This window comes from Eriocheir sinensis, chromosome 3 (genome assembly GCF_024679095.1).
Source record: "Eriocheir sinensis breed Jianghai 21 chromosome 3, ASM2467909v1, whole genome shotgun sequence".
Lineage (NCBI taxonomy): Eukaryota > Metazoa > Arthropoda > Malacostraca > Decapoda > Varunidae > Eriocheir > Eriocheir sinensis.
In genome coordinates, this window is record NC_066511.1 from 21,136,922 (window position 1) to 21,149,421 (window position 12,500).

Here is a 12,500-nt window from a genome sequence, read left to right on the forward strand (position 1 = left end):
TGTAGCTTTGGAAGATGTGGACACGTCAGAAAACCACGTAAATATGAAAACGACGCCAGCGGAAATCGTGGTTTGACTGAAGATCCATGGAAAATTTGCCCAGTGTAATAGTCCCTTTTTAACCCTACCACCATCACCACCGTCTCCGTTACGCCTCCCACTTCCGACATCACCATCACCACCTCACGATCGTTTCAACCACCTCCTCCGCCACCTCCTCCCCCCCAACATCACCACCTTCACCCATACCACCATCTCCATTCTCCACCACCTCCACCGTCACCACCATCTCCGGTACCTCCATCCTCATCACCATCTCCGCCACCACTACCTCCCTCACCTCCATCCTCACCTCCATCTCAGCTTCTCCCCCCCCCATCTCCCCCACCTCCCCCGTCATCACCACCACCTCCGCCACCTCCGCTCCGCCTCCGCCACCCACTTGGTCCCGGAAGCCTCAGTTTTATTTCATGGCAATTTTCTGGTCTAGTTCTTCAGCAGCGGGAAAGGTCCGCTCAGAGAAGAGTTAGCTGTTTTGTGTCACGGAGGACGCTGACCCCTCAGAGGTGCAGTGACGTGACGTGACGCTCCCCAGCCGCCCCCTCGCGACCCCCAGACATGCTCAGGCCCGCCCTTGCACCCTCCTGAAGGAAGAGCTTACCTGACTCCTCCCTGTTACCGTGCCTGAGCCTGTGCCGCACCTTTTGGCTCAAAGATGCGTGCCGAAGACTCTTATATGACTTCTTAGAGTGGCTTAAAGTGTGTCAGGTTGATTATACAGGAGTTGGAGATTAACTTGAGCTGTTTAACTACACTCTCCTTCTCGCCTTTGTACACTTATTGGAAACATCTTGCCTCCTGCCTGAGACTACGTTTGATCTTGTGCTGAATCTTTATGCTCAACAATGCGTGCTGAAACTAATTAAAACTGTATAGAAGGCATCAGTCTCATATTGGTTACTGCAGTTGTTTTAATTTACTCTCAAGGAAACGTTTACTTTCCTTCCTCTTTACTCTGACCAAGCCGGAGCCTGTGATGCATCTCTGTAACTGAGAACATACAGAGGAAGAATCAGAAGGTAATACTTTTATTGCTCGATTGAAAAGAGATTATCTGTCTTATTTAATTTCCGTATATTTGTCATTAATCTTGAAAGGACTTTTTGTGGCGTCCTGTTCCTCGAGAGTTGGAGCGACATCAACACCGCAGCACACAGCGACGCGCCACCCTTCGCTAAGCTCCGGGCCCCCTCCCCCCCCCCTCTCCTTCCCCGATCCCTCTCCACAAAAGTGACTCAGCCAAACGAACCAGATAAATGTGCAACCCCGTGACACGATCTGACGTAATTCTTTTATGTTAACGTTTCAATATAATAACCCGAGACGGCTCAAACACACTTCCGGCAGCACCACGACGCGACCCGGGATGACGTGCAGTAATTCATCAATAACTGACGTCCGTTTTTTTGTTTTTTTTCTTCTTTCCTCGTAATGGAATAAGCGATTCTCCTTTGAGTTCTGAGAAACGCTTTTTGGCTTTGTGTTTGTTTTTGGCTCCGCATGACGCACGAATTAGTTTTTTTAATTTTTTTAAGATGACGTAGTTTGTCTTATTAGCATTCATGATTATTGAATTGATACTTTTTTGAGTGTTAGAAAAAGCATTACAATAAAGCACATTAGTTTCTTTGTGCGCATGTAGATAATGTGGTGTTTGTTTGAATAGCATTTATGATATTTTGTGTTGATATTTTTTTTTAAAGTTAGAACAACCAGTGGAGTAAACCAAAAGAAATGGAGTTAAAAATAAAAATATATCCACTTGTCGTTAATAAATGGTTGCATGTGACGCTAAATGAAGACATCCCCAGAAGCGACCCTCACGTGACGCCCTCAGGTTGGCAGCGGAGAGGTCGCGGCTCGGAGGAGAACACCAGCCTCGTAAAACACACTCATTTCTAACGTGTTCTTTTTTATTCTCTTTCCAGGTGAGTGTTAGTATCCCGAGATTCTGTTCTGTTGCTGCTAAGGTATTGTGTCTACTCGCCTCCCTATCTGTTTGTTCACCTTCTACCCTTCCTGTTAGCGTCTCCCCACTAAGAAACATTTCCCCACTTGTCTACTTATTCCACCTAGTTTTAACGAGTCACTTCGCTTCACCTGCACGCACTGTGACTTTCGCACAATGACGGGTGTTTACAGATCAGCTACTCCAGACGGAACGGTAAGTAGGTGCGTGCAGGTGGGGGTGTGGGGGGGGGGAGGGGGGGAGGTAGGTTTGGAAATACTCATCGGTGGCGCAAGAAATGTTGGTGCACTAAAATAAAGCATAAAGGAGTTTCAGTAGGCAATTAAAAGCGCATAGAGTCAGTGTTTAATGTTCTCGGTAGCACATACACACACACGCACACAGGTACACACACACGTAAAATTAGACAGACACACACAAAAAAAATCAGACACACATACACACACACACATACAAACGCAAAATCATACAGACAGCTTGCGCGTCTCTCTCTCTCTCTCTCTCTCTCTCTCTCTCTCTCTCTCTCTCTCTCTCTCTCTCTCTCTCTCTCTCTCTCTCTCTCTCTCTCTCTCTCTCTCTCTCTCTCTCTCTCTCTCTCTCGGCTGGTCTGGCCACGCGCGTAAAAATATATAACGCTTCATCTTTAAGTGGTCATGACAAATAAGTAACTAGGTGATTCACGCGAGAGCTCTTTCCCTTTGATGCACAATTACCGCTAACGGACAAACTACCCGTGACGCTGCCCAGTTTCTTTGGCCGCCCCGCGAGTGAGGCTCCGCTGCTTTTGAGGCAATTAACGTCATTAATGTATATGTGGAAAACCTGTTTCTCTTTTCTTCTCACTTTAACTTCTTCTCTCGCCGGAAAATTCACTCTCGCCCCGCAAACTTTTTAGCATAATTAATCCGCTGCAGTTTTTTTTTTCTTTTTCTTTGTCGTATCGTATTTTTGCTGCCTCACTTCCTGGGGAGCTTTTTTTTTATATATTCAGTTCTTTCCATGTCGCTGTGCCACTCCGTCAAAGGCAGCTCCATTCCCTCTTAGTCCGCCGCCTTCTCTCCGCGTTTCCAACCCTCTCCTGCACCTCTCTACCCACCCTCTCCCGTCCTCCTCCCCGGCCCCAGCCACGGACGACACCGATAGGACGAGTGTGTGTGCGTGCGTCAGTAAGATATTGTGGAGGCAAGCGCCCGCCCCACGACACCGACGGGGCCTTCTTGTAGCCCGTCAAGACCCACTGTTTTAATGGCTCAAGCGACCTCCATCTTATTGGGCCAATGCGGCGATAAGTCAGGCGAGAGTCCCTTTGTCTGGAGAACCTCAGAGCTGCGTCGCAATAAGAAACTCAATACCTGATTTTTTTTTCATTTTTATGTTTTTGCCATTATGACGGAGGAGGGTGAGACGTCAACCTGAAGCAATAGAACCTCTGGAAAGTGCAACGCGTTCAGGGGATCAACGAGCGCCTCATCATCATCAAGGCATTATAGTCGGTGCAGGTGGAGGTGGTGGAGGTGTTACGCATATGAGTGTGTCGGCCGCGGCGCAGCACGTATGAGTGAGTGTCGGCCGCGGCGCAGCATTCATTGTCTCAGTCACCGTGCAAATGATAACTTTTTGTCACCGGCACATGAGGAGGTGACGTCACGGCCGCGGAGGTGAGCGGGCGGGGAAGCGGCCTCACTCAACCCCCGCCCGCCCGCCCGCCCTGAGCAGCCTCGCAGGTGTGGGAGGCGGAGCGTTAAGATTAAAGTCAATCATGGCGCCTCACACACTCCACACAAACCACACACAGCCTTCCTGCAGCCGCCACTCGATCGTCATTCAACTTCGCCGCGAGGAGTTTGGGTTTAATCCAATGAAACTCTTTAAAGCAAACACACACCACAGACGCCCCAGCAAGAGGAGGAGGAGGAGGTATCAAATTGTGTGCAGGCATACATAAACAAAATTCTCGCTTTTGTTTTCTTTCACGGATCGTCATTCATATTTACCGCGAAGAGTATGAGTTTGCTATCATAAAACCTCTTGGAGAAAGTATCACATCGTGTAAAGGCATAGATATCAAAGTTTTCCGTGTCTGTTTTCCCGTCGCAATTCACGCCAAAGAACGAAAACATCAACACGGCAAGCGACAGTTTGTACCTCCTTCGACGCTAAACCCGGCACCAAACGTCACTAAATAAGGCGGTAAATGTGCTTCCTGTCCTCGGCGACGCGCATGTAAAAAGCAGCGAGTTATGGCGTCGCCCTGCACACTCACGAAACAAACATTTGAGTCAGAGGCGTCGCGGCGGAGGAGTTATTGCAGCGGGCCCACGTGGGGCCTCACGGGGAGCCTCGCGTTGACTGCTGCGATAATGAATGGACCAGCGCCACCCTGCGAGGCACTAAACGGCACATATGAGCTGCACATGGCGGGCACTCAGGGGCGCGGCACCTCTCACCGCTGATTACTGGGCGGGCGGTAATTTAAGTGCCAAGGTGGCGGGTGAGGGCGGGGAGGGGCGGAGGAGAGGGAGGGGAAAAAAAGGGAAAGGAAGGAGAGAAGGAAAGATGACGGGTAGGGAAGATAGTGACGGGTTGAGGAGGAAAGAGAAAGAGAGGGAAAATGAGAAAGGAAAGAGAGAAGGAATGAGGAGGAGAAGGCGGGAAAAGGGGAAACGACGGGGAGGAGGAAAAGAGACGGTGTAAGACTAATGAAAGGAAGAGGAAGGGGAAAAGAAGAGGAGCAGGAAAGGAGACGAGATGAGAGGATAAAGGCGCTGGCGAGTTTAAGAAAAGAGTGAGAGAAGTGAAGCAGGAAAGTAGAAAGTGGGAAGATAATCACCGGAAGATAGTTGAAGAAAGGGAGGAAAAAGAGGAAGACAAGTGAAGCAGGAAAATAGAAAGTGGTAAAGAAATCGCTGGAAGGTTGATGTGGGTGAAACAGACACGAGGATGGCAATGGACGTCCTAACCAGAGTCATCCTCATCGGTAACCCCTCCTGGCTAACCTCACCTTCACCACCTTCCTCTTCGGGTCGTATTGTAAGACATTTCGCCGCTCAAGAACACATATTTGACAAGGCTTTCGTAGGAGTTGTGGGCATTTCCAGGAGTAGTTTTATGACCCTGGTGGTAGTGTGAACCTTCTCCTGTACCATGAACCTGAAGAATTACTCACTAGAACTTGACTGACCCCATCTTTGGCCTTCAGAAATAGCTGATGTGAGAAGCCAAAGTGTCTTATGATATCAACCCCTCTCCTACCTTCCTCCTTCCTTCCTTCCTTTCCCTCACCGCTCTCCAAACTCCTCTCCTCCCGTCCCATCTGTGGCACATCCTCCGCGGCACTGAGGCACCCCCGGCGTGGCAGCGACCCGCGACGTGTTTTCCACCCGGGCGTGTCGAGGCGGCGGGCGGCATCTGTGTCGGCACCTCAGCCACCCGCCCGCCCGTGACCACCCACACCAGCACCCGATAACGACGCCGCCGACCTCGAACACCCTGGGACGGCGCAACCAGCGGGGCACTCTTACTCATTCTCACTCATTCTTACTCCTTCTTACTCCTTACTCTTACCCTCTTACTTACCCTTACTCATTCTTTTTACTCATTTTTACTCTTACTCACTCTTACTCATTCTTACTCTCACCCTTTTACTTACCCTTACTCATCTCCTTACGTTCTTATGTTCTTATGTTCTCATGTTCTCTCACCCTTTTACTTACCCTTACTCATGCTTCTTCATTATCACTCATTATCATTCACTCTTACTCAGTCATTCACTAATCCGTTCAGCTCCGTTTTCGAACATGCACGCGTGAAGAAAACAGTAATAATCTTTTTTTTTCCTTTTCTTCGTGTGATAAGTATTCGTATTAGGCGGAATATCGAGGAAAAGCAAGTATGGAAAAAAAATAATTATCTCTTTCCTTCTTTCATGATTTTGCTTTTCAATATGTTTAGTTAAGTGAAAAGAAAATCAGCAGCGTGTAGATGTTTGACTTGTTTCTCTTCCGCCGAGTGACAAGGCAAGGAAGGCTTCGGGGCTTATATTATTAAAGGGGAAACTTGATAGCATGACTCCTCCTCCTCCTCCTCCTCCTCCTCCTCCTCCTCCTCCTCCTCCTCCTCCTCCTCCTCCTCCTCCTCCTCCTCCTCCTCCTCCACATCCTCCCCCTCCTCCTCGGCTCGCCTTGCAACATGAGCTGAGTCGGGTTAATTACCACCAATTTGACCTCCCCTTGGCAGAAAAACAAACTGTACACACACACACACACACACACACACACACACACACACACACACACACACACACACACACCTCCTCCCCCCTCCCCCCACACACACACATTTAGCCCCCATCTCGCCCCGCATACACACATCAAAGAGAGAGAAAGAGACAGAGAGCAAAGAAAATAAAGCCCCAGTGAAGAGTTGCGGCTAAATCCGAGTTTGACAAATGGCCCTCCCAGCGAGCCTCCCGAGACACGAGTCATTAATACGAGTCACACATACGAGGGACCGGTGCTACGAGCGGGGCTGTTCCGTTTACCCAGCCACACCAGGGCCTCAAAAAAGTGTGTATATGTGTGTGTGTTTGTGTGTGTACTTGCTTCCATCTCTTTTCTTCCTTTCTTAATTCCCCCAACCTCCCTTTCCACTCCACTCACTCACTCACTCATTCACACCAAGGCCTCAAAAAAGTGTGTATATGTGTGTGTGTGTTTGTGTGTGTACTTGCTTCCATCTCTTTTCTTCCTTTCTTAATTCCCCCAACCTCCCTTTCCACTCCACTTTCTCACTCACTCACTCACTCACACCAAGGCCTCAAAAAAGTGTGTATGTGTGTGTGTTTGTGTGTGTACTTGCTTCCATTTCTTTTCTTCCTTTCTTCATTCCCCCAACCTCCCTTTCGTGTATATGTGTGTGTGTTTGTGTGTGTACTTGCTTCCATTTCTTTTCTTCCTTTCTTAATTCCCCCAACCTCCCTTTCCACTCCACTCTCTCACTCACTCACTCATTCACACCATGGCCTCAAAAAAGTGTGTATGTGTGTGTGTGTGTTTGTGTGTGTACTTGCTTCCATTTCTTTTCTTCCTTTCTTCATTCCCCCAACCTCCCTTTCCACTCCCCTCCACTCTCTCACTCACTCACTCACACCAGGACCACAACTAGTGTGTGCCTGTGTGTGTTTGCTAGTGTGTGTGTGTGTGTGTGTGTGTGTGTGTGTGTGTGTGTGTGTGTGTGTGTGTGTGTGTGTACCTCCCTTCATCTCCTTTCTTCCTTTCCTCAACCTCCCATGCACCTATTCCCTCCACTCCCTCCCTCCTTCACTCCCTCCCTCATTCATTCACTCATTCACTTTCTCACACCTGCCGCCGCCTAATTAATGAATGGAGCTTGGCCAGGTGAACGAACGTCTTTGTCACGCTGGGTGTCTTTTTTTTTCTTTTTTAGTTTTGTCTTTGGTTCATTTCGTCACCCCTTGTCTTTATTTTGAGTCTCTCGTCTATTTTAAGAACACGGTTGGTTGGTTTCTTTTCCACTTGACACGTTCTGGGGTGATGAAGAGAGAGAGAGAGAGAGAGAGAGAGAGAGAGAAATGACAAAGAAAGAGGAAATGCATGGGAAAGTGAGCGAGGTAGTTCGATTAAATGTTTTGCTTTTGAAGACAAAGTGAAGCTTGATCAGAATCTCCTCATGAGTTAAAAGCCGCTACAACGAGGTGTGTGTGTGTGTGTGTGTGTGTGTGTGTGTGTGTGTGTGTGTGTGTGTGTGTGTGTGTGTGTGTGTGTTCTGAAAGTGACGGCAATGGAACCTTTTTTGTTAATTAGGAAGATGGTTTGATTATCTGATGGGTCGGTTTGGGAGGCATATTTCGTCTTCTCCTTCATTGCCAGCATCCCAGTGAAGGGTCGTCTGTAAGAGTCTTCCTCCCCTAGGCGTGTGCACGGGCGCCTCCACCTCCACCTCACGCTGCTACTCCCCTCATTCTTATTCATTGTCCCTCTCCCTCACTTTACCTCGGTCCGCCTCCCCTCGCTTCCCTCACTTGCTCTCTCTCTCTCTCTCTCTCTCTCTCTCTCTCTCTCTCTCTCTCTCTCTCTCTCTTCTTACTACCCTCCCCAACTCTCGCCAGATCGTACGTGCCTGTCGCCTCACGTTCCCCCTGCCTTGTCGCCCCCTCGCCGCCCCCTTGCCCTCTCCTCCACCACGCAGCTCAGGTTGTGGATCGCCGACCATGCGTTTGGCTACCCTCGGCGACACTCACACACAAAATATCATGAAAACTCTCCTCGACTACAGCTCCACACGCCCTCTGAAACCGGGTCCTGGTCCCCTAGTTTGCGTCGGGACTTTGGCTCGTGCACAACACTGCCGCTAGGGACCGTCCAGAAGGCGGGGATGGGAGGGCGGCACACTTGCAAGACACTCGTGGCACTGCAGCATGGAGGTGTATGAGAGAGGCGGGCACGCTGCTTAGGCCCGCGGATGGGGTGGAAGCGGAGCGTGGAGGCGGGTGTGAAGGACATGAACTGATCGATTGTGCTTCTTCATCTCTTGTTGCCTCGTTCAGTGTGCCAGCAATCTTGACGAGGTGGCGGGACACAGAGATACTTGTGGTGTCTGAGACGTGGAGCGCGAAGACGTGTGAAAAGACTCTCCCACGCCCCTCCCACCGCTCCATGGCCGCCGCCGCCGCCGCCTCTCTTCCCACCGCCACGGATCAATGAAACTGGCCACAAGACGCCCCGAGACTTACGCCAAAACCAGTCCCGTCCAGAGCAAAAGTAAGGCGGCCCTAAGACGCAGTTTCCGGTGGGTCAAGTCACCGTTCCCATGCGCTGTTACCCGAATACCTGGGACACGCCGCGACGAACCTGGCCACACCAGGTAACCTGAGCCCACGGCCCCTTACCTGCTCGGCGCAGCTCATTAGAGGGGACTAGGTAGCCTGAGTTGGATGATGAGTATCGCAACGTTTTACCGTGTGTATGTTTGTCATTATATATTTAATACGAGATACGAGGCAGATGGACATGACATTTTTTGCAATAGACAGACATTTATTTCTAATGTTTAGTGTAATGATGGCAGACTTAAGGAAGTGCTTGACTTCCCTGTTTGCAAGCAATGCCCTGTGTAGCCTAAAGGAGAGGAAAGGGGGGAGGGGGGAGTGGACAGCTAGCGGTGTGAGAAACACAACTGGTTTGGTAGGTGAAACCGCAAGGGCTGTGCCTCACTCCCACGTAGTAGCGTACCCTGCCTCCCACACTACGCCCTCGCCCTCCATCACGACACCAGCACCTCGTAATCAGCTCCCTTCTCCCGAAACAGCCTGACGCGTTCACTGTGTGTTAAGGACAGACGGTGATACAGAAAAATCAAAGTGAAAAAGTTAACTGTAGAGAGGCAGCAGCATCTGAACATCCCAGGAAATTAAATTTTGCTCAGTGTTCAAGTTACGTGTCCAACATCACGTTTTAGTGTAGCCGTCGGATGGCTCATCAAGGACGAGGCTGTGTCTGCCGGCGCGACCCGTGACGGTGCAGTGCGAGAGAGGTTTGCGCAGCCGTGCGTGTCTCGTCACCTCGTGGTGGCAGCCAGGCCAGCGCCGGCAAGCTCTGGCGGGCGGAGAGCACTTAAAGAGATTCTGAAAACCATCCAAATCATCCGATAATGACTTGTTAGTATTCTCAACCCTCCCCCCAAGCCAATGCCGGGCCAGAGGTCACCCATGACCATAGGCTGTGGCCTGGCCACAAGGCCGCCACAAGCCTTGCCGCCTGATCACCAGAATGAAGTGACGAGGTGACCAGCGTAATCCCGTCGTGAGAGAACTAATCAGGTAGTGAATAGGAAACATGGGTACAGTATATATTTAGACGGCTAGATAAATTTTCCTTCTCGAGCGTGACCTGAGCGGGCACGGGGTCATCTTGTTGACCACCGCCGCCGCCGATCCGGATCATCTGCTTGTCGCAAGTTTTCTCTACAATTAAGTAAATGAGAAAAGAGATTAGCCGCGTACCTCTCTCCCCTGTGTATTGCTCACGGAAAAGTGTCGTCCCCGGGGAGCAAGTGTAGCTCGCAGGGCTCGGCAACACACGTACAAATCAAGGCGTCTGTGCCGCCGCCCCGTGCATGCATTACGCTGACCCGCTGCGGCAGGAGAAAGCGGAAATACGTCTCTAGTTACCGTGTTGACCCACATCCCATCGACGGGTTCCGGTGGTCACCTCTATCTACACACCTGGCTCCTAATTTATCTCATTAACCCTTCACACCTGCCTTTCCCCTCTGTTGTGCGCTTCCCCTTTCTCTCAGCCATACCTTTCCCTCCCTTAACCCCTAATTGAGAGCTCTTGACCTGCCTCCTTTGCGTCCCCTCCGTTCATTGACTTTGTCGGTGTCATTGTTTTCATCCGGTCGGTCCACTGACCTCCCACAGAGCTTTGTCCATCGTCGGGCCCACAAGGGTTAGGGAGGGACGCGCCGCCTCGGCTAATCGCAGTCTAATTGGGAGCCGCAGGTCACGTGCCGCTTCTCTCGACCTGGCCAGCTGAGGTCACTCGGGAACCGGAGCCGCGCCGTGACGCTCTTTCAATTGGCCGGTGATGGATGGTTCCGCGCCCCGGCTCGCCCCCTTCCACCACACCCTCCCCGCCCCTCCCCTCCCCGCCCGCCGCCTCCATTGCACTGCATCGGTTATAAAGTGAGATTTTCGATTAAAGAACAACGAAAATGTAATCTTGGGCATCAAAGTTCTAATTATATTATTTTTTATATATTTCCAAGAAGTAAATATGAATGACAGCAATTCCTTTTAAAAGTTTCCTTCAGGAACCGCCGAGTGTAGTATACAGACAATAACCCAAGACAGGAGTTTCATGCTTAACGCGACATAAAAGTGATCCTTTATCAGCGTGCAGCGTGCTGCAGGTCAGATGTCAATAAGCTTACCCTGACGCTCATATTGATTCCCTGCCTGCTGAGTGAGGCAGTGAGGAAAACAAACACCAAGAAGCTTCCGAGGAAGGCCACGACGGAGCAACATGATGGTGTACTTCGGGGACCACACGCCGGCGGGGTTTGGCCTGGCCGGCCTGCCGCTCCTCTCCTTGTCGGCACTCCTTAGCAGACAGGCCCTTAGTCTACGAGGTAAACATTACGCTGTATTAGACTGGCCTCTGCAGGCTGCCAGGCTCCTTAGACGCCCCTGCATGTCGCCGAACACCCTCAACTAACTGAGTTGATCCATGCAAACTTTGTTAAACCTAACACAGAGGTTTGGTTGCCTTACTAACAGCATTTCTTTATCTCCCATGGTAACAGTAAGCTTTAGATAGCTTTAGTTAGCCATTTCTAATATAGAGAAGTTTTATCGATATCGAGCATGAAGAAAAGGCAAGCAAAGCTAATGTTGTGATTGCAAACTAAAACTATAGCCTTTCTGTCAAAACGTTGAATTTGTGGAACAGTAGATTAGTCGAAAGACATTCCAACGATTCTTGCACATGACTTGGGTATCTCACATGCAAGGCTTGGCTGCTTGAACTCGCCAGCTGCAACGAGATGCTATCGCCGCCATCCCTCAGCAGGCAGGTCGACACAGCCACGACCGCCTGAGCTCCGCGCTGCAGACATATTAAGGGCTCTGAGATGCTGTGGACACATTAAGATCTCTACGCCTTTGCAGACGCATTCAAAGAGTTCTTTACGGACACACAAGAGTGCAGCTAAGGACCGGTGTTCCTAATCATCTGCAACGATCAGGTGTGCGAGACTCGGGGATGACAGACGGCGACGGGAGTGCTCAGCAGACCCCGATTCAAATCAAGATTGTGCTAATATACGCCAAGTTCAAAGTCACTACGTATCTCTGAAACCATCTCAAGCGCAGGACGTCTGGCTCCACCCCGCTCCCTCCCTCTTCTTCCTTCTCTCCCTGTTTTTCTCTCCCTCCTCCTCCTCACGCAGAAGAATGGGGGCCTTGTGAGAGGGATAACTTATGATGAGGGACGGAGACATGAGGTGACCCGCTTCTTTCCCTCCCACGGCTGCTGTGTGTGTGTGTGTGTGTGTGTGTGTGTGTGTGTGTGTGTGTGTGTGTGTGTGTGTGTGTGTGTGTGTGTGTGTGTGTTTAGCGGAGAAAGGCGAAGGCGCGGGGAGGGTTGTGGGTGTGATGGGTGAGGAGATAGGTGGAGACGTGAAAAGGAAGTGAGGGAGAGCGTGAAAGGAATGAGGGAGGGCACGGAGGGTGTGTGGGTGAGGTGAACCATCATTGCCTGCCTGCCTTCGTCGTGTACGCCTCCGCCAACCTACACCCGTGCCCGCCCCGATCCTTTCCTTGTCACGCACATGACTTGGGCGGCTGATCGGATCGTCTTCAGGGCTTCCCACACGCACCTCCCCATCAGACGCGCCCTCGCTAGCTCCATGCACCTTCGCACCCCTCGGCGACACAACGCGACGATGCCAA

The 12,500-nt window shown here is 50.6% G+C and overlaps 1 protein-coding gene and 1 long non-coding RNA gene across 12 annotated transcripts in view; one reads left to right on the plus strand and one right to left on the minus strand.

Annotated features, from left to right (window-relative positions):
- The window catches only part of LOC127006316 (uncharacterized), a 286,097-nt gene that overhangs the window by 165,243 nt on the left and 108,354 nt on the right, over window positions 1-12,500 (minus strand). The gene's annotated exons all lie outside the window — the stretch shown is intronic.
- The window catches only part of LOC127006282 (paired box protein Pax-5-like), a 191,659-nt gene that overhangs the window by 79,392 nt on the left and 99,767 nt on the right, over window positions 1-12,500 (plus strand). The window contains exon 1 of one of the 11 annotated variants that reach the window (XM_050876026.1): window positions 10,880-11,179. The exons of the other annotated variants lie outside the window; for them this stretch is intronic. Coding sequence (XP_050731983.1) covers window positions 11,074-11,179 — 106 coding nt within the window. The 5' untranslated portion in view covers window positions 10,880-11,073. Of the gene's footprint in view, window positions 1-10,879; window positions 11,180-12,500 lie in introns of those variants that run through there. 11 annotated transcript variants of the gene reach the window in all.